We start from the raw sequence: 21,311 nt of genomic DNA, 5'->3' as shown, positions 1-21,311 counted from the left end.
ATGCCGCCTTATTTCCGTGTGCTCGCCGCCCGGCCAGTACTGAGCGCTGCGGAAAGCCGCCGCCGCGGCAGCCGCAGCCGCAGCCACGCAGTGCGGTCGGCGGGAAGGAAATCCTCGTGCCCGGGGCTGTGGGAGGGAGGGAACCGCCGCCGGCCCAGGTCCCGGAGCGATGAGACTTCTGCTTCCTCTCCTCCAAGGGTGGAGGCTGGTTCGCTCTACCCGGGACACCTGGACAGTTTGGGAAAGGGATAATTTCTCCGAGTGATGTTGGCACGTAAAGGAGGGTGGGTGGCCAGGAGGGCAGACGAGGAGGCCAGGGTCATGGAAGAAGTTCACGGGCTCTCTGGGGTAGAAGAGCGGCTTCTCTCGCAGACAAGGACCTGGAGACCACAAATCCCAACCCAGTCGTAGTGATCATAGAATGGGACCGCAATGTCTTCGTAGGGTGGCACCTTGGACATGGTATTTACTATCCCAGCACGCGGACGCCTAGACACAAAGTCAACCTCACGGATCCGCAAAACCAGAAGCTGGTGATGCCTGCGCCTGCCTGGCTGCCGGTCGCCTTTCCTCGCCTCTTTCTTCTTCCGCAACTCCTTCTACCGTGACTCCGTCTTTTCTCTTCTTTTTTATTTCTTCTCTTCTCCAGCTCCCCAACTCCGTGCGTCTGGCTCACCGCTTTACCTTTGAGCCAGGACCCTCCACCCTGTCCCCCCTCCCAGAGCTCCCGGCGGCCTCGCCTTCCTGGGCGGCCGCTCTGGCTTCTCCCGCTCCTGTCGCCGCCGCCGCCCTCTGGCCACGGGCCTCCCGGGCTCCAGGAATCGCCCAGCAAGATGCGGGAGGCAGGCGCTCTCAGGCGGCGTGGTGAAGCCAGGAGTGGCCGGGAAGCCGGCTTTCCTCCGGCGCTGCCACTGCCAGAGCGGGTCCTTACGCTCCGCTCCGGGCCAAGCTGGCTCAGCTCGCAGGACTAGGGACTGAGCTGGGAGATGTTGGGTGCTATTTTGTCATTTTTCCTTGCAAAGCATGGACTGCGGTAAAGGAGTGGGAGAGAAACGCCAACGACCAGGCAGTTCAGAAACTCCAGTGCTGGCTGCCCGGTGAGCGTTCCCCTGACTGCAGGGTTCTGCTTGCCCGAGGGCGAGCCCCAGCGCGCAGGGCCTGGGCGACAGATGGGGGGACAGGGATAGAGAAAAGCACGGGGAGCAGGGGAGGGGTGCACACGGAGAGACAGACGGTAAGAACGAGAGACTGAGAGCGTAATAATTGCGCGGCCGTGTCGTTACCTCTGTGCGGCGACATTAGCGTCCACCACTCCGACATTCCGGACCCAGGACCTGACCGAATCCATCTCCGCGCCCAGCGATTTCTCTTTCAGAGCTGGTCCTCTTCCTAACGTATCTTGAATCCCAAACATTTAAAAAGTCTGATCCTCTACTGTCGCTTTAAAAATGAGTTACAACAATACTGTCCTGTTTCCAACGTTGCCAGCAAATCGTCTCCTCCAAAGCAATCCAAGAAAAGGGATCAAGTGCCCAAGTTTGAGACTTAGGGAAAAAAAAAAAAAAAGATAACCCGTCCTTTGCTTCACTGGCGAGGTGCGGACTGATATAGCCAAAGTTTGGGTTCTTATCCTCCGCAAGTTCAGATCTGCCGCCTCAGCCCCTCCACCCTAGGTCGCTCGCATCCTTCCAGCTGCAGCGCTGCCTCCTGAAAGTGATCACAATTTAGAAGCATCACCTGTTCTGGGAGAAACTGAAAGAAATTGATGGCTGCCTAATCTCTCCTCTTCCTCCAGGTCCCCCTCCCTTCTCCTCCCCACCGTTCCAATTTAGAAAAAAAGAATCCCCAACAGGATCAGTTGTAAAAGGAAGGGGAAGACCCGGAGCCGAGAGGAGGCGGTGGCTGCGAGCGCCGCGGAGCCCGGCTGCAGCCGCGCGCGGGCCCCATGAATGGGTTACTACGGCCCTGGCCACTGGAGGCGGAGCCGCGGCCCGATAAGGAGCTTCATTTGCATGGACGCTCGGGATTGGCCGGCGCCAGGTTAGCCGGTCCGACGTCCTCCTGCGGCGCGCGCCACGCTCTGCGTTGCCGGGAGTCCGGGAGGTGAAAGGGGACAGAAAGCTGCGGGCGTCGCGTCCTTGCACGAACCCCGTGTGCGTGCGCAGGATTGGGGGGGCCCTGACACCCTGCACTGACTTAGGGTAGCCGGGCTCTGCGGGCTGGGGACGCACGGGCTCGGCCTAGCTGCGGGAAGCCTCCGTGGATCCTGCCTCTAGATGTAGGTTTTTGTAGCCTGCCGGGAGGCACGTCCGTTCCCGGGGTTCCGATCTGTGTGCATGCTTGTGAGCGTGGCCACATGTGCTTATGTTTTGTGCAAACGTCCCCCAGAGCACCCAGCTCCCTGAACGGCTCCCGCAGGTCTCCTGGAGTTCCACGGTGATATCAGATGTTGTGTACGACTTGCACGAGGCTGAGAGTGGAGGACATATGAATGAAGGCGGGGGATGGGGTGGGGTGGACGAGCGGGGCGCAAGTGCTGCTCAAATAAATACAGTGCCGGGGAAAACGGTCCAGGAGCTAAGGAAAACACTCGCGGGCGGGCGCGAGCGGCAGTCGCACCCTTGTGGAGGAGAGGTTGCTGACAGATCGAGGCGGGCTGCGTGCGCGAGCTGCCGGGGCGTAGTCCCGCGGGTCCCCCGGTTCCCGCCCCATCTCTCTGTTCCCGAAGCCCCCGGGAGTGGCGGCGGGGGGGACGGGGGAGTCGCGGAAACTTCGCCCACCGCGCGCGGTCGCTGCGGTGCTGGCCGCAGGCTGGTGGCCGGGAGGCGGTGGCAGCAGCCTCAGCGAACAGCTGAAACCCTAGACGGTTTTTTAACTGCGCCGGGCAGCTCGCGGTGCCTATTAAACATCCTCCTGGCTGGGTGTCATTTTCTTGCTTCTCCTTTTGTATTCTGATCTGTGCTTAGATCTGCTGCTGAAATCTAGAACACCAGCGCGAAAACAGGTTTGAAGACAATGAATGCAAATCTGTTCAAAGACCATCTGCTGTGGAGGAGACAATCAGCTCTTCGCAGTTCGTGCGATTGCGCCCGGGTCTCCCGGCCTCATTACGGAGAGGGCGTTTGCGAGCGCCTGGGCTGCGTTCAGAGTACTTTCTCCCCTCTTAGGGCTCAGATTTGAGAGACCAGATCCCTTAGGTATAGGTGAGTGCTCGCAACGGAACTGCGAGGGTTTGCCGCTAGAGGACACAGCGCCTCACAACTCGTTTGCCTGGGCGGACAGGAAGCTTGTGCCCTTAAAGAAAACCCGGCTCTCCTGAGGAAAGGACCGGTGCGCGCCTCCACCTCCACCCCCACGAGACTAACCACCGCGGCACCTTGTTGCGCGCGCGGGATTGCGACTAGAAAGCGCTGCTCCCAACTGCGGAGATTCCCTTGAAAACCGATAAGGGGTTAGGGAGTTTGGGGGGCGGCTGGACGGACCCTCTCTGCACAGGCCCTGGGTTCCAGGGGCTGGGGTTATTGATTTGAGGGACGGTAGAGAAGGTAAATCCCTCTCCTCTGGGTTGTGTGGACTGTGGTACCCGGACCCCAGGGCTCTGGCTCAGTCCTCCCTGTTGGACTAAAAGGGGCGGGAGAACCATACAGGGCGATTGGGAAATGGATCGGGTGGCTTGTAAAAGCCAAGTAAAACAGGAGTGTCCTCAGCAAGAAGGTGGGCGGGAAATTTGTAGAAATGAGATTCACTGCCCTGTTTCAACTTGGCAATTTCTGTTACATGCAGGTTTTACGGAGAAGTTCGGTCCCAGCAAAAACTAACCACCCGGAATCTTGTACCATCCCTCTTTATAAATCTCTCCGAATCTCAAGCAACTACCCACCCTCTACCCCCGCCCACACTCCCTTCTTCGTCTGGGGTCTCCGTCCAGCAGGGCCAAAGCCTTGAGTTCCTTGGCAGAGAGTGTGGAACAGCCGCGAGCCCCTTCCAGACAAGCCGATGAGACCAGTGATTTTTTTTCAAGGGGCCTTTGATCGGCTGCACCTCCACGTTGCCCGGGAAAGGTGCGCAGGGCACCCCGAGAGGCCTCTGGTCAGCAGTGGGCCTGGGCCCAGCCCCAACAGTTTACCCCTCGGGCTCAGGTTGGCTGGGGTTAAAGGGCAAAGTCAGGGTCGAGGGCGCCAGCTTTTCTTGGCGGTAACAGCTGCCACCCAAATTATGCCCCCTCAGGAAGCGAATGAATCGTTTCTTTCTCCCAGCTCCCCGCTGCCCGCCCCAAAACAGACAGGCGGCGGGCGCCCCTCCTCCCAACCAACCCCCAGAGACGCGATCCAGGGCCGCGGGGCCCCGCTGGAAGGCAATTTAGGGGAGCCTTGGCCCCGAACTTTGACAGAGTGGGGCCGTCCCGATACTCGTGGGCTGCGTTAAGGGCGCCCCGCGCGGTACTGCTGCAGGGGGTTCCAGGGATGGCTCCCTGGTGGCTCGCTGCGGGCGGTGAAGTTCCCACTTGGCCAGGCTGAAGTTCCTTCGGGAGCCTGAGGAGACAAGCGCTGCCTTGGGCCCAGCGTGGCGGCGTTTCGGCCCACCCAGTTGGGCTTGTGTCCTTATAGGTTTTTTTGGGGGAATGGAAGCTGAGTCCGACACCCGCGCCAAAAACGCGTGGGTTCCGGGAGTGAGTATCGGCGGCTGTGCCTGGAGGGTCGCTCGCACCTCTATCGCCTCCAGCTACCCGCAAGCAAACCCCCTTTTCGATCGCGAAACACAAAACCCGCCCGGAGCTGCGCTGGGGCCCGGCAAGCGCAGCTGCGGCCCGGGGAAGCCCAATCCCGCGGGGCTGTGGAGCCCACACGCTTCTCGGGCCCCCGCCAGCGAGCTGGCTTCTGCCCCTCCCCTGGGTCAAGAAAAATCCAAAATGAACTCTATGATTAAAACTATTCACAATCTATTTATACAAAACTCGGGGTGTCTGTCTTTTACCCTGTCTCCTTCCTTCTTCATTCGCCCTTCCCAAATGACCCCCACCCCTTTTTTCCCATGTTTCTGTTTCACGTCTGCAACCCAGTGCGAAATGTTCGATTTCCTCTTAATTGGTTTTAAGGCCACTTTGCCCGGTCTCGTCCGATCCAGTCATCTGGGCACCGATCAAAGGTTCAGAAATTTTACTTAGAAACTGCTCTCCTTGCTGTGTTCCTGTCCGGCAGGACACTGTGGTGAGTTCAGAGATGTCAGAACACACCCCTAAATACGGCCTTCACCCCCATTTCCAGACACATACCCGCTGCGCTGAAGCACAGAGCCAGACCAGTACCCGGGGAATTCGATCCACAGGAAGAGCTAGCCTGGGTTTCATAAATGGAAAAAGTGGCCGTCCCCGTGGCCTCTCTTCGGACCTGAATTTTCCGATTTTTTTTTCTTAAGTTGGAATCTTCACTCTTTGTCTCACTGCAAAGAAATAGATTTACTCTGCATATCAGAGACCTGCAGAATCTTTAACTCAAAATTCTGCGTGAAATGATATTTTAAATATCTAGCTTCATTAACTCTCACACCAAATTGCAACTTTGGCATTTTCTTCCGGAAACTAGATTTGTATGTTCTATAAATGCGAATTCCCTAGAGAGGGTGGGAGAAAATAAACTATTCATAAATGCACGACAGATATCTCAGGAGGACTCTGTCATCGATAGCAAACAGCTTCCTTATAGGACAATTTGGGTAAAAAGTGGATTCGCTGTTTTTGTTTTCACATAGTGCAGGAGATTCGAGCGGAAACAGCTGCAGAATACTGAGGCGTGGAGGAACGTTTTAAAGACACTTGATGTCGACTGTGTCCAGGCCAGTCGGGGCACTGCGGTAATTTTACCCAAAATAGACTGGAGGAGCCAGATTCAACTCAACCCTAACACTTGGCAATTCCTGAAAGTCTTCCTCCTTGTCCTCCTCTCCTCTGCTCCTCCTCTCACTGGCATTCTCCTTCAGAAATATCCCTCTTTCCTTCCCATCCCCTTATTCCGGGTGCAGAACGAGCGAGGAAGCAAAGCCGAAAGGTCAGGAGAACAAATTCTCGCAGCAGCAGCCGCCGCTTGGGGAGCCCGGGTGTCCGTGCGGGAATGGAGGCCCGGGAGGCTATCTGGATAGAGATGTGATAGCCTATCTCTAGCCTGCCCTTCACGTGGGGGTGGCTTCCACGTGAAGCTGGGGACCTGATTTCTCAGGTAGGAGGGGTGACTTAAGCTGGGGACCTGATTTCCCAGGTAGCTGGGGGCCTTGCTGGGGTACAGCAGGGTGGCAGCCCCTTCCAGGAAAAGGAGGCGGTGGCGTCTGTCACCACTACTTAATGGTGGTGCAGCGAGCAGGGCCAAATTGACCCACATTAAGAGGCTTGATCACGCTGGCTCCGTGAAAGCGAAGACCCAGAGGAAGGTACTAACGATAGAGGCAGGACTTGCCCAAGCCCTTTCTCACCCTTAAACTTTACACCATTTCAAGTGGAATTTGTAGATTTGTTTGCCCCCATTTTACAGATAAGCAAAATGAGGGTGGGAGATGGCAGTTGGCATCCCAGCTGCTAAATGGGGAACAAGGATCCTCCCCTATCTTCCACTTCTAATACTCCACAATGGTGTGCAACAGAAGGCCTTCAGAAAGAAAAAGTTACATGGGACTTTTTTCCTTTTTTTTTTTTTTTCACTCCCAGCTTCTTAGCTCAGTGATAACCGAAGAGCTACTCTAGCCCCCCTTTTCCTGGTGGTGCCCGCCAGCCGGCAGGGGAAAGCCCGCGGGACCTCCCAACTCCTTCCCGGCTCTCGGCGGAGGTGTGAGCGATGTGTTGATTATTCATATTTTTTGAAAAGCGCACGCTGCCGCGGCCGGCGCCGCCACATTTCACACGTACACTGACGTGCACACATGCACACGCGGTCACCCGGTCCCGCACGCGCGCACCGCCCCCCCCCCATTCCCCCGCGCCCTGGGCCCTCCTCGGATAAGGGAGGGGTGACAACAGGTTCCTACACAATGACACCCCGCTGCCTTTTCCTCCAAGCCCCCACAAACACACCCTTGGCTTTCAGAGCCAACTTTCTTCTCCATAATAGACTAGTCTCCGCTACTCCCGCCTCCCGGATTTGCGGGTGGTGGGGGGAGACATAGGGGGCGGGGGTCAGCTGCAAATATGGCACCATCTAGAATTTCATTCCATTTAGCACTAGGCAATCTCCTCCTGCAGCACAGACACGCACTCACACCATTACGATCACCTCCACCCACACTGACACACCTCACTCGGGTGGCAAGAGAGAAAATCCAGGAAAGTCACTTGCGGTAGAGTGCACAGTTTCAAGTCGTCTAACGTTTAGTGCCGGTACCGGCGCAAACTGGACTTCTAATCATGGGATTTCCCCAAACACAGCCCAAGGCCTAGAAATTCCATTTCTGGCTCATAGAACCCTCCACCCCCACCCCTCACCTGCCGGAAGCCGGACAATCATTTCGGGGCTAGTGGGTCCAGGGAGCTCGGGACGTGGCACCCGCGGAAACCCTCAGAACCAGCCGGGAAAACAGAGATCCCTCTCCTGGCCAGGGAGCTCCGTGCCGCCCTCGAAGAAGCGACACAACTTCCACTTACTCCTTTCTCCCAAAGGAGAGCAGACGGGGGTCACACGGCTTGGGGGTGACCGCATTCAGGCAGTTCCACACCCCTGCGCGGGAAGCTCTTACAGCAACGTTTAGGGTAGTGCTGGCCGCGCCGCATAGGGGGCGCTGGACTAAAAGCCCAGAAACCCTCGCAACCCGCGCACTTTCAGTGGATCTGACCCCGGGCAAGGTCGGTCGTTTCTGTTGTCCTCACTCCAAGGAGAAACTTTGGAGTCCGCAGACCCAGGTTAGAGGCTGGCGTTTACTGATGAGGTCTCTGGCATTTGATCTTACTCCTCTGAACCTCAGTTTCCTAGCCAGTTAAACGGGAATGTTATTCATCTGAATTTCAGCTTCCTTACTGGTAAAATGGGGATGTTTATTTCCCAGAGCTTTGCTTGCCTTACGGGTAAAACAGCTTAGGCGAAAGTATCTGGCACACAGTAGGTGTTCAATAAACGCTTGCTTTCCTTCAGCATCTGCAGGTGTAGGATGAGCATGACCACATCTGCTTATGGAATTCACTGGGTCCTGAGTCTCCTATGGGAATGGATTTCCTCTCCCCCGACCCCTGCGCTCCTGAGGCAGGGATTCTGACTCGCTTGTCTTTGCAGCTCCTTGGTCTGGCGCAGGGACTGGGTGGCTCAGTGGGTGCTCAGTTTTTTTGTTTGTTTCTCATGGAATTACATGTGGGCAAAGTGCTTTGGAAGCTGTTTGGTGCCCGCAGGTGTCAGAGGGCACCGAAGGTCACCGAGCGGGGCCTTACGCCGGGAAGGAATGCGACTTCATTTTTAGGATGCTGCGCTGGGGGCTCCGTGCTGCGCGCGGCAATAGGTAGGGCGCACCCGGAACGCCAGTTCGGTTTGCTGCGCGGCCGCGTGCTGGGATGGATCCTGGAACTAACCAGAGAATTGAAGATCTTGAGGAACTCTGGAATGGTCGGTTTCTACGACAACCACCCCCCCTCCGCCCCCAAATCGATGAGTGGTTCACAGAGAGCTCGGGGAGCCCCTCCCCGCCCTGCGCCCTTCTCAGGAAGAGAGGCGCCTCGCTTGGCACTACAGATCTTGGTCTCCAGAGAGCCGAGCTCCCGAGCGGCGCTTTCCGGAGCCCGCATTAAACGAAGCTGGGAGGGAGGGAAGCTGACGGGCGGTAGAACAGAGACACAGCGCACAGCCAGCCAGGAGGTGGCCTACTGGAGACGGGGGGGCGCCGGAGGGGAGGAGTGGTGTTAAGGGGTGAGGTTCCGAAATTTTCCTTTCCACAGAACTAGAAGCCCCTTTAAAATTTGCACCATCTTTTATGCAAAGGCAATGCATGTTCATTACCGAAAAATATATACAAAAACAAAAAGAAATTTATAACAGCCTCCAATAGCATCAACATAAATAACTACAGCTAATATTTGGATTGGTTTTCTCCCAGCCTTTGTTTTATGCACATTTCTATATACGTACTCTAAATGGGAGCATAGACTATTCGCTGATTTGTAACCTGTTGGCTCACTTAATATAGCACATTTTCCTATGCCATTAAATATTTTTCTACAGTAACATGTAATATTGGCATAGTATTTCACGATCCATGCCATCAATTGTTTCATCAGTCCATTGGAATGGACATTTAAGTTGCTCCTATTCACTACTATAAACAACACTATGCAGAACATCTTTGTAGCTTAGTGTTTTGATTCTTTCCTTAAGATAAAGTCATAGAAGTAAAATTGCAAAATCAAAGACTTTGCATATTTTTACACCTTGATACAGATTGACAATTTGGTCTCTTGAAAGATTAAATGTACACTTTTGTCAGCAATATCTGAGATTACCCCTTCTGCCCTCACCCCTCAACCTTTCTCAATCCTTAAGGTTATAATCTTATTAAAATTTGCCAGTTTTGAAGATTGGAAATGTCCTTTGGTATTTTTATTTGTATTTTATTTATATTATGTGAATTTCCAATAAGGGGAAATGTTTTGTATAGGCTTTTTGACCAGCGTATATCTTTGGGGAGTTAAACATTATTTTATTAAGGAATTTGAATTTTAACTACTCATATATGTTGAAAATATTTTTCCAATCTTTGCTTCTGGTAATTTTATGTATGATAATTTTTTTTGATGGCAGAAATATAGATGTATTTTAGTTAAAATGTTTTTGTCTGCAAGTACCAAAATAAGCAACTAAAAGCAATTTAAGCAATAAAATCATTTAATTATCTCACATACCAAGAAGCCTGGAGGTAGATGGCCCCAAGTTAGGTCCAGCACTCACTACTGCCACAAACAACCCTGGTTCATTGGTTCTTCACCCCACCATGCTTTGCCTGTTGAGTTTCAATCTCACCTCTACTGCCTCCTAGGGGCGGATACAGCAGCAATCATGGCGCGCATTCAAGGCAGGAAGCAAGAGAAACAGAGCTACCAGCAGCTTTTGTCCCAGTGGACTGCAAAGCAGCAGCTTTCCAGAAACAGCCCTTATGCCTCAGGCAAACAGTCCTTGGCCATAACTGAGTCATTTGGCCATCCATAGTCAGATGTTTATCTGGAAAACCAAGTGCCTCCATTGTGAAGCACTCAAGGCTGGTGGAAAATGGCAGTTGGATTAGGCAACTAGACAAGCCCTTTTTGTGAGACACAGTCTTGCTCTGTTGCCCAGGCTGGAGTGCAGTGGCAACATCTCGGCTCACCACAACTTCCACCTCTGAGGTTCAAGCGATTCTCTTGCCTCAGCCTCCCGAGTAGCTGGAATTACAGGCACGTGCCACCATGCCCGGCTAATTTTTGTATTTTTTTTTAGTAGAAATGAGGTTTCACCACGTTGTCCAGGCTGGTCTCAAACTCCTGACCTCAAGTGATCTGCCTGCCTTGGCTTCCCAAAGTGCTGGGATTACAGGCGTGAGCCATCATGCCTGGCCTTAGACAAGCCTATTTTATTTTATGTCCTGCAGTAGGTCTTTAACTTGTATGTAGTTAACTCCACCCATGTTTTTCTTTGTGTATAATTAAAAATAAAAAATTAACACCTGTTATGTACCCATAATTAAAAATATACATTTTTAAAGAATGTCCTCCTTTTGTGCTGTTCACAGGTAATTCTTCCCATTTCAAGCTAAATATTGATGTATATTTTCTTACTATTTCTTTTTTCATTAAAAATTTTGCCCTACATAAGTAGATTTGTTCATTACAGTCTTGGTTCCCTTTTCAGCAATAAAGACTAAGTTTTAGAAGCCCAGTTTAAATAGATTAGCTATAGTTACCGAAATATCAAAATCTCTTTTTTTGTGTGTGAGACAGAGTCTTGTTCTGTGTCCAATCTCAGCTCTCTGCAACTTCCACCTCCCTCCCAGGTTCAAGTGATTCTTGTTCCTCAGTCTCCCAAGTAGCTGGGATTACAGGCATGCATCACCAAACCCACCTAACTTTTTTTGTTTTTAGTAGAAACTGGGTTTTGCCATGTAGCCCAGGCTTGTCTTAAACTCCTGGCCTCAGGTGGTCTGCTCACCTTTCAAAGTGCTGGGTTTACAAGTGTGAGCCACCTCACCTGGCCCATTTTATTCCAAATTTTTGATGTTTATTTATCAACATAGTCCCTCTGGAATTTATTTCTGTTTATGTCAAGAGGTGAAAATCAATTTTCTGTCACTAAATTCTTAGTTGTACCAATAGCATTTATTAAATAATCCTTAATTTCTCCCAAAATGTGACATCTCATATTTTGGGAGAAATTAAGGATTATTTAATAAATATATTATATATAATAAATATAATTATATATATTATATATTTTGCACATATATATTATATATTTTGCATATATATATAAATATATGTAATATATAAATAATATAGAGAATTATACATATAAAAATATAGATTTTTAAAATTAGAACTGGGAATTTATGACTCATTTAGAAACTAGAGGGGTGCTTTTTAGTTAGTACATTTTATTTTATGTCCTCCAGTAAAACTTGTAGTATTGGGTGGTCTTGGTGGCTGATGTCTGTAATCCTAGTGCTTTGGGAGGCCAGGGCAGGAGGATTGGTTGAGCCCAGGAGTTCAAGACCAACCAGCAGGACAACATCATGAAAGCATGTCTCAGGGGAAAAAAAAAACAAAAACAGCAACAACAAAAACAAACAAACAAAAAACCTGTAGTTTATTTATACAGGTCCACCACAAACTTTGTTTGAATTATTCCTAGGTAGTCTGTGAGTATTTTTTCTATTAGTTCCTAATTATTGCATATAAGGAACTTGCTCATTTATTACACACACAGAGATCTTTCCTGGCTCTTATTAGTTGTCAGTTTCTTAATTGATTCAGTTAGACTTTTCAGACAATTATATTACCTACTTAATGATAATTTGGACTTTTTCTTTTTAGTAAAGTAAACTTGAGGTACTTGTTAAGTTTCACTGGATAGGATCTCTCATACAATGGTGAAGAGTAAAAGATCAGGGATAAGCTTTATTTTGTATAAACTTTATTGTGGATATTTTTATAATGTGTTATTAAGTTGATGATTGGTGTCTGATATTGTAAAGCACAAATCTATCTCAGGTTACTGAGAACTTTGATCACAAACAAATGTTGAATTGTATCAAATATACTATTAGCACTTATTACGATGATTATAGACTTTTCCTCATCTTTCTATTATTTTTATTAAAGATGTTAATATATTTACTAATCCTGAATATTTTTGAATTTCTTCAATAAACTCAACATGGTCATTTAATTATTTATGCATTCGTTACAAATTTATCAGACATTCACCTTACTAAGGACACGGTGGTAAATACCACCAAGTCCACACCCCTGTGAAAATTATATTCCAGGGAGAACATGACAATTGATCTGCAATATTATCACGTTAATTCTGTCTCTGCAAGTGTGTTGTATATATACTCACCCGACACCCAGCACTGTGCTCACCCCTTCTTCTGTGCCTTTCTGTCCTGGAGCTTCACTTTTTCAGTGTTCGGTGGATCATTTCAGAAGGCCCTGCTTGAAGTTTGCCTTTCCAACTCTTCCAACAATTTTGCAAACTCCAGATTCCCTCTTTTTTTTTTCTTTTTGAGATGTAGTCTCACTCTGTCACCCAGGCTGGAGTCCAGTGGTATGATCTCAGCTCACTGCAGTCTCCACCTCCTGGGTTCAAGTGATTCTCTCACCTCACCCTCCCAAGCAGCTGGGATTAGAGGCATGTGCCACCATACCCAGCTAATTTTTGTATTTTTAGTAGAGATGGGGTTTCACCATGTTGATCAGGCTGGTCTTAAACTTCTGACCTCAGGTGATCCACCCACCTTGGCCTCCCAAAGTGCTGGGATTACAGCTGTGAGCCACTGAGCTTGGCCCAGATTCCCTTTTCTAAACCTCTTTCTTCTATGAGGTTTGGGAGAATTTCTATTTATTGCGCCAAATCCAAACTAGCACATCAGCTTTCGGTATCGGGGTTACACAAGCTCTGTAAAAATAATTTCTATAATTTTAATATACACGCTTAGTTTAAATAGCATAGGATCTATATTTTATTTAAATTAACAGACCATAGCCAGGCACAGTGGCTCACACCTGTAACCTAGCACTTTGGGAAGCCGAGATGGGAGGATCGCTTGAGACCAGGAGTTCGAGACCAGCCTGGTCAACATAGCTAGACCCCCATCTCTATTTAATAAAAAAAAATTAACAGAACTTGTCCATAGAGTCTTTGATAAGTTATCTAATTTATTTGATGGTTAATGATTTACTGAGGTTTCCTATCTCTTACTGAGTATAACTGGATAATTTTTATTCTCATATAAAATAACCTACATTGATATTTTAAAATGCATTACCATAGAGCTGTACCTTGTATTCTGCTATAACCTTAATTTTCTGTATCTGAAATAATTTTCCCATTGCCAGAGTTGACGGTTTTGATTTTTGTGTCTTGTTTTATTTTTATTCCTCCAGACTTTTCTAATTTATACTCCCATCAACAGTGCACCAGAAACTTGGTATTATCTGACTTTTTAATTTTGGCAAATCTGATGGGTATCAAGATATATCTTACTCTTGTTTTAATGTGCATTTCTTTGATTGCTGGTGAAATCTCTTCAGACAATTTTTAACCATTTTGCTCCCTTTCCAATTAACCACTTGTTGATAGCATTTTTCCACTGGATTTTCAGCCTTGGAGGTGGCCGTTGCTGCTGCTTCTGCTGCTGTTGATGTTGATGATTGGCGGGAGGATCTTACGTGTTTAGATGTTGTCAGTTTTAGATGTTACAGATATTATCTCTGAATCTGTCATTTGTTCAAAACTTGGTCAGTGTTGTCTTTTGCTGATTGAAAATGCTTTATTTTTTTATCTGGTCAATTCCATTCATTTTTGTGCTTTGGAATCTTATTTAAGAAGTCTTTCTCCACCTCAAAATCACACAAATTCCTATACTTTTTATTTTACTTTATATATCCACATGCTTAATCTCATACACATGAGATTAACCTGTGACACAGTCTAAACTAGTGGTCTAGATTGTTTTCTCCATTAAATGAGCTATAACTGAACTATTACAGCACCAAGTGCTTTGTAGCATGGCAAGAAAGAAAATTGTCCTAAATATGATCTGGGACAGTATTTTCTTTATGTATGTGATATAATTTATAATTCCTTTTGGAAAATAATTAGCATTCTTGTGTGAATATTTTAGACTTTATTGAGCTCAAGAGCATCTTCTGCTAAGCTGTCTGTTTTGAGAAGGGTCTGATAATATTAACTGGCACCTCCTTACTGTATTTTTCTATAAACCCCTCTTCCAAGAAAAAAAAGTCTGCAATGGCTGGCTCAGGACCTTCTTTCTCCAGGGCAAATTTGAAATAAAGCTTTGACATCAGCTTGTGATAATTTTCTCAGAAAGGCTGCTTTAAAAACAGCCTACACAGTCTTAAGTTCTTCTTCTAGATAGAACTTAAGTTCTATATGAAATAATTTCTTTTCCCATTGCCAGAGCTGAATATTTTCATTCGGTATCCTATTTTATTTTTATTCCTCTAGACTTTTCTAATTTATACTCCCATCAACAGTGCACTAGAAACTTGGTATTATCTGACTTTCTAATTTGGGTGACAGATAGAACTGAAGACTGTGTGGATGCACGCTCCCTTCAATCCATTCATGCCTGTACTATGCCTTAGATAAATTCCTTGAAGTTTATTATACGAGAATGGCATCTCTCTCTAGTTTCCAGCAACAAAGGGCTTTTTTTTTTTTTTGAGATGGAGTTTCGCTCTTGTTACCCAGGCTGGAGTGCAATGGCGCGATCTCAGCTCACCGCAACCTCCACCTCCTGGGTTCAGGCAATTCTCCTGCCTCAGCCTCCTGAGTAGCTGAGATTACAGGCATGCGCCACCATGCCCAGCTAATTTTTTGTATTTTTAGTAGAGATGGGGTTTCACCATGTTGACCAGGATGGTCTTGATCTCTTGACCTCATGATCCACCCACCTCGGCCTCCCAAAGTGCTGGGATTACAGGCTTGAGCCACCACGCCCGGCCCCAAAGGCCTTTAAAAAATCATATTTCTCAGTATTTGAGAAGTTTCTTAGAAATGACATTGTCATTGGATGTTATCACTTTATAACAATATCACTGCTTCCACTACAGTTCTGTTGGTAGCCATTCCTGAGAATTATTTGGAATCTTTAAGTGTTAGTTCCCACTATTTTTATTCTCACTGAAATGACAATTTTTAAAAGTTATTTAAAGCGTTGTTTTTCCAGTAGTTCCACGATGGTTCGTAAAATTGATCTCTTTCTTTAAACTGCCAATTATCTTTCTATGTCTAAGGACTTTGCATAGTCAGGGTTCCCTCATCCTGCAGAAGGGAGTCAGTTTGAATATTTGGTGTGAGCTACTGAACATCTTCATGCTTCACCGTTTTCATCTATAAAATACGATGGGGCCGGGCGCAGTGGCTCACACCTGTAATCCCAGCACTTTGGGAGGCCGAGGCGGGTGGATCACGAGGTCAAGAGATTGAGACCATCCTGGTCAACATGGTGAAACCCCGTCTCTACTAAAAATACAAAAAATTGGCTGGGCATGGTAGCGCGTGCCTGTAATCCCAGCTACTCAAGAGGCTGAGGCAGGAGAATTGCCTGAACCCAGGAGGTGGAGGTTGCAGTGAGCCGAGATCGTGCCATTGCACTCCAGCCTGGGTAACAAGAGCAAAACTCCGTTTCAAAAAAATAAATAAATAAATAAATAATAAAATAGCATAAAATACGATGATGATATATTTTAGCAATTTTTTATTGTTTTTCAGGTAATGGGAGTTGAGACTGAGTTCCAGACGGATTTTTATTCAGATGCTCCAGGCCTCAATGAAGAAAGAGGAGGAAGCTTTAGGTTATTGTGCATTTTACTTTTCTATATTTAAGCTGCAGTGGGCTATGGAGAACAGGAAGGCAGCTACAACTACGAGCAGCCGTACAAAGGAGCTTCATCTTCATGTCCAAGGGTTTGGTTTTGTTTTGTTTTGTTTTGTTTTGTTTTGTTTTGTTTTGTTTTGAGATGGAGTCTTGCTCTGTTGCCCAGGGTGGAATGCAGCAGCGTGATTTCACTGCAACTTCCACCCCCCAGGTTTTTTTGAGACGGAGTTTCGCTCTTGTTACCCAGGCTGGAGTGCAATGGCGCGATCTCGGCTCATCGCAACCTCCGCCCATCGGAACCTTCGCCTCCTGGGTTCAGGCAATTCTCCTGCCTCAGCCTCCTGAGTAGCTGGGATTACAGGCACACGCCACCGTGCCCAGCTAATTTTTTGCATTTTTAGTAGAGACGGGGTTTCACCATGTTGACCAGGATGGTCTCGATCTATTGACCTCGTGATCCACCCGCCTTGGCCTCCCAAAGTGCTGGGATTACAGGCTTGAGCCACCGCGCCCGGCCCACCCCCCAGGTTTAAGTGATTCTTGTGCCTCAGCCTCCTGAGTAGCTGGGACTACAGTTGTGCACCACTATGCCTGGATAATTTTTCTATTTTTAGTAGAGATGGGGTTTCACCATATTAGCCAGGCTGGTCTCAGACTCCTAACCTCAGGTGATCCACCTGCCTCAATCTCCCAAAGTGCTAGGATTAAAGGCATGAGCCACCATGCCAGGCCCATGTCTGAGAGTTTTATTTTTATGTTTCTTAGGACAACCTAATGTTAATTGGAACAGTGATGTTTTATTTAGGTTTCCTTTGCCCTCCTTAGGGCCAACCTCTGTAGTGCCCATACTGTGTTTAGGATATGTCACCAAACAGATAAATATTATACATGTCGGTCGGAGTAGGCTCTTACCCTGAGCCTCTCCCTGTGCCCTGTGCATAGCTGGGAGGCCCAGGTAGAACTCAGCTCCCCGCGCCATCTCCAGATCCATCTGCTCTGAGTTAGGGCATGCTGGTGGAGTGACTCCCTCTGGTCCCTTGGTAGCTTCTCGTCTGTAGAAAATGCATGAAATGAAGCAAAGGAAACACCTGTCTAGGCAGACCCTCCCCTTCGTTCATTCGTGCCTGTCATATGTCTTAGAGAAACTCCTTGAAGTTTATGATTTGAGAATGCCACCTTTCTCTGGTTTCCAGCAATAATGGGCTTTTAAAAATTATATTCTTTTAGCAATTTCAACAGGAATTTTAAGCATGGACGCAGAGGATTGGAATTTCATATTCAACTCTGTATTCCTAGCACCTATTAAAATGTAGTAAGTATAAAAAAATGAGTCTGTGATGAAGAGATGAATTACCAGGATGGTCACATAATTTGTAGTCTAAATCTGGACCCTTTTGAGAATAAAAGGGGATATTGGCCAGGTGGGTCAACAGATTAACAGGAGTAAAACGGGACAGTGTCCAGAAAACCATGATATGTGATCACCCTAGCACAGGGAAACAGAGAAGAAAGACAAGTGATAGGGTGAAAGAATGATAGAGGAAAAAAATATGCCTCAGCCAGGTGCAGTGGCTCATGCCTGTAACCCCAGCATCTTGGGAGGCTGAGGCAGGTGGTTCACTTGAGGTCAGGAGTTCAAGACCAGCCTGGCCAACATGATGAAGCCCCATCTCTACTAAAAATATAAAAATTAGCTGGGTGTGGTGGTACATACCTGTAATCCTAGCTACTTGGGAGACTGAGGGAGGAGAATTTCTTGAACCTGGGAGGCAGAGGTTGCAGTGATCCAAGATCAAGCCACTGCCCTCCAGCCTGGGTAACAGAGCAAGACTCTGTGTCAACAATGAAGAAGAAGAAGAAAGAAGGAAGAAGAAACGGAGGAGGAGGAGGAGAGGAGGAGGAAGAGGAATAGGAAGAAAGAAGACAAAGAGGAAGAAAGAAGAAGGAAGAAGAAGAAGGAGGAGAAGGAAGGAAGGAAGGAAGGAAGGAAGGAAGGAAGGAAGGAAGGAAGGAAGGAAGGAAGGAAGGAAGGAAGAAGAGAAGGAGGAGGAGGAAGCAGCCTGGATTCCCTGGGAAACCAACTCAGAGCCAGACACTGGCATGCAGGAAGTTTACTGTGGACTGCTCTTGTCAACAGAAAGTAAGATGGAGTAAGAGAAGTCAGGATGGGCAGAGGGGGAAGTTAACTGTGATGGATCAGAGAAAACTGAAATGGGGATGGCCCTGCAGTGAAATTCCAAATCAAGGCAAGAAGCCTAGACCTTTGTACACCTGCATCAACTGGTCACAGGATGTGACCTGACCAGGAGAAGGCAGCTTAACCCTGGGTGAGGCAGGCTTCATCCACGGAGGTCAGTTCCCTCCTAGGGAGGCAGCTGCAGACCTTGAACAGCCAACACACCCAGTAGCTGGAGCAATGAGTGCTCAGGTCCCAACAGAGCATCAGGAGGGCTTACTACAGGGTTCACTACGGTCCACCCCTTGTGCCGCTCAATCGCCTCTTTCATGGAGCTAATTCCCCACATTCTGAGATTCAGAATGGTCTCCATTTCAAGGGAAACACAGAAAGAAGGGGAATGAGTCAAACAATAGGCCTGCTACTATGGCTGGTCTCAAGGTCACAAATGACACATATCATTTCCCTCCATTCTAGGCTCCCTCTACCCTCAAATAACATTTTTTTTTTTTTTTGAGACAGAGTCTCATTCTGTCACCAGGCTGGAGTGCAATGGCACAATCTCGGCTCACTGCAACCTCCGCCTCCTGGGTTCAGGCAATTCTCCTGCCTCAGCCTCCCAAGTAGCTGGGACTACAGGTGCATGCCACCACGCCCAGCTAATTTTTATATTTTTAGTGGAGATGGGATTTCACCATGTTGGCCAGGATGGTCTTGATCTCTTGACCTCGTGATCCACCCACCTTGGCCTCCCAAAGTGCTGGGATTACAGGCTTGAGCCACCGTGCCCAGCCCTCAAATAACATTTCTGATCCCAGCACTTTGGGAGGCCAAGGCGGATGGATCACTTGAGGTCAGGAGTTTTAGACCAGCCTGTCCAACTTTCTACTAAAAATACAAAATTAACTGGACATGGTGGCGCATGCCTATCATCCCAGCTACTTGGGAGGCTGGGGCAGGAGAATTGCTTGAACCTGGGAGGCAGAGAGTACAGTGAGCTGAGGTGGTACCATTGCACTCTAGCTTGGGCAACAAGAGCAAAACTCCATGTCAAAAAAAAAAAAAAAGAAAAGAAAAGAAAAAAAAAATTTCTGCAGATCGGGGTGACTTACACAGTGGGTAACTCAGAGCATCATCCATGAGAAGTTGGAGTCTCTGGAGACTATGCTCTCAGAGCATGTCTGTGGCTGCTGCACTTTGCCAGTTACCATCAGAATTGGGCATGGAGGGAGATACCAAGAAATTACCCTCATTGTATCACCTGGGAACCAAATGCATTCCTCCAGCTCCATTACATAAGAGCAGCCCATCTGCTTTCAAGGGCAACTACCTAGGTCAGGATGATAACACCTTTCTCTGGCTGTTAGTGTCTTGGCACAAGAAGCCTAGAATAGTCTCGCAGTAGCAATAGCTTAAAGTATAAAGGGATGCTTTCTCTGTCTCTTGGTGGAAGTATTTCCCTTTCTAGAAATCAGGACTTCTAGGCCCACCTAGATTTTCAGAGAAAAGAAGCTTAAGTTCCTCACAGGGGTCACTGGGAATGAAGACTATGGGGCCACTCCTGCTTCCATGCCGTGTTTTCCAGCCCTATGTGCTCTATTGGGAACGCAGCACCACATAATGGTCATAATTTGGGGCCTACCGAGTCCTGGAGGATGGTACCTCAGTCACTCTCTAAGGCCAGCAGCTCTGGATGTTGGAATATGCAACAAGGCCAGTGGGTTCCATGCTCAGGCACCCACTGCAATGTCTCCTTTATTGAAAAGTAGGTCCCTGGCCAGATGTGACGTTTTGCAGGATCCTGTGTTGGTGGATCAATACTCTAAACAATCAGAGAGCTGTGCTGATTTTAGCACTACAGGCAGGAAAGGCAAATCCATACCCCAATTACGTGTTCTTACTGGTCAAGATGAATCATTGGCCATTTTCTACCAAGTGGTTTGGTCTACCTGAGGGCTGCTGCTTGGAGGCTCGGTGCTGGTCTGTTGCTGGCAGGCAGGACATCCAGCAATGGCAGTGGCTTGGTCAACCTTCATGAGTGGACACTCACACTGTGAGCCCATGCATCACTTCCACCACGGCCACACTGTTGATGCACCCATTGTGTCAGCCCTGTGGGGGCTGAATGCAGAGGCTGATTGAGGACAACTGGCTGAGTCGTCACATCTGCTTGGCTGTTCAGTGTCTTTTTCCCGGAAGATGCTCTCAGGTGTGCATTCACATGTGATCCAGAGAGCTTCACCTGTCACACCCACTCCATTAGCTCCTTCCCAGTCCTCTTTGTTCTCAATCTTTCTCCTCCCAAGCTTCTGAGAAACAAGCCAGTTCCTTCTGCTAATGAGTCCATATATACTCTTCTTTAGAGGACCTCCTTTTTTCTACACACGAAATGGATGCCCAGGTACTCTGCCCGCAGCATTTCCTGTTGAAAGGATTTCTCCTGCCAGTCATTCAGGCCACCCCTGAGTGGGGCCATAAGGGAGCAATGGTCCAATTTTGGCTTGTACCACATGCTATGCTGATCCGTCTGTGAGCCACACCTGGCCTTTTACCTCCCCCATCAACTGGTCATAAGGAACCACCCAACCTCATGCAGCTAGAGGTGTGAGTTCAGGAGAGGCAATGGTACAAAAACAGTGGGGAGTTCAGCGGAAGTTGGAGATTTGGGCCATTAGCCCATGCAGCTTTCTGATGCTCTCTGGCTTTGTGTGTGCCAGCCTGGATGTACCACTTCCATCTCACAATATGGTGCTGCTGGTGTCTCCAGATAGATGATTTGGTGGGTCTAACAGAACCAAGCTCATAATAGGCAGTTCTGGCTGTAGGATCACTTTTGTTTCATCTCTCTAGGGCCTGGAAACATTCTAGAAGTTGTTTCTCAAACATATAATTCTCTGTTGTCGATGGCATTGACCTCACTCCTAAACTCTAAGGGTCTGTATTGTGATTCTCTTGTTAGAGCTTCCATAAACTTTACATGGCAACTTTTGACCCCACAGATACCACTAATTCCATAGGGTCAGTTGGATTATAAAGGCCAATTATCAGCACAGCTTGAACCTCAGCCTGGACCTGCTATAGA

The 21,311-nt window shown here is 48.2% G+C and overlaps 1 protein-coding gene across 2 annotated transcripts in view; it reads right to left on the bottom strand.

Moving 5' to 3' along the window:
- Positions 1-21,311, bottom strand: part of EBF2 (EBF transcription factor 2) — a 266,440-nt gene that overhangs the window by 205,620 nt on the left and 39,509 nt on the right. The window contains exon 1 of one of the 2 annotated variants that reach the window (XM_008979094.5): positions 1,284-1,967. The exons of the other annotated variant lie outside the window; for it this stretch is intronic. Within the exon in view, the coding sequence (XP_008977342.2) occupies positions 1,284-1,414 (131 nt within the window). The 5' untranslated portion in view covers positions 1,415-1,967. Of the gene's footprint in view, positions 1-1,283; positions 1,968-21,311 lie in introns of those variants that run through there. 2 annotated transcript variants of the gene reach the window in all.

The sequence above is a fragment of the Callithrix jacchus genome, chromosome 13 (assembly GCF_049354715.1).
Source record: "Callithrix jacchus isolate 240 chromosome 13, calJac240_pri, whole genome shotgun sequence".
Lineage (NCBI taxonomy): Eukaryota > Metazoa > Chordata > Mammalia > Primates > Cebidae > Callithrix > Callithrix jacchus.
Note: the sequence above shows the minus strand (reverse complement) of the source record. Positions and strands in the feature narration are given on the sequence as shown.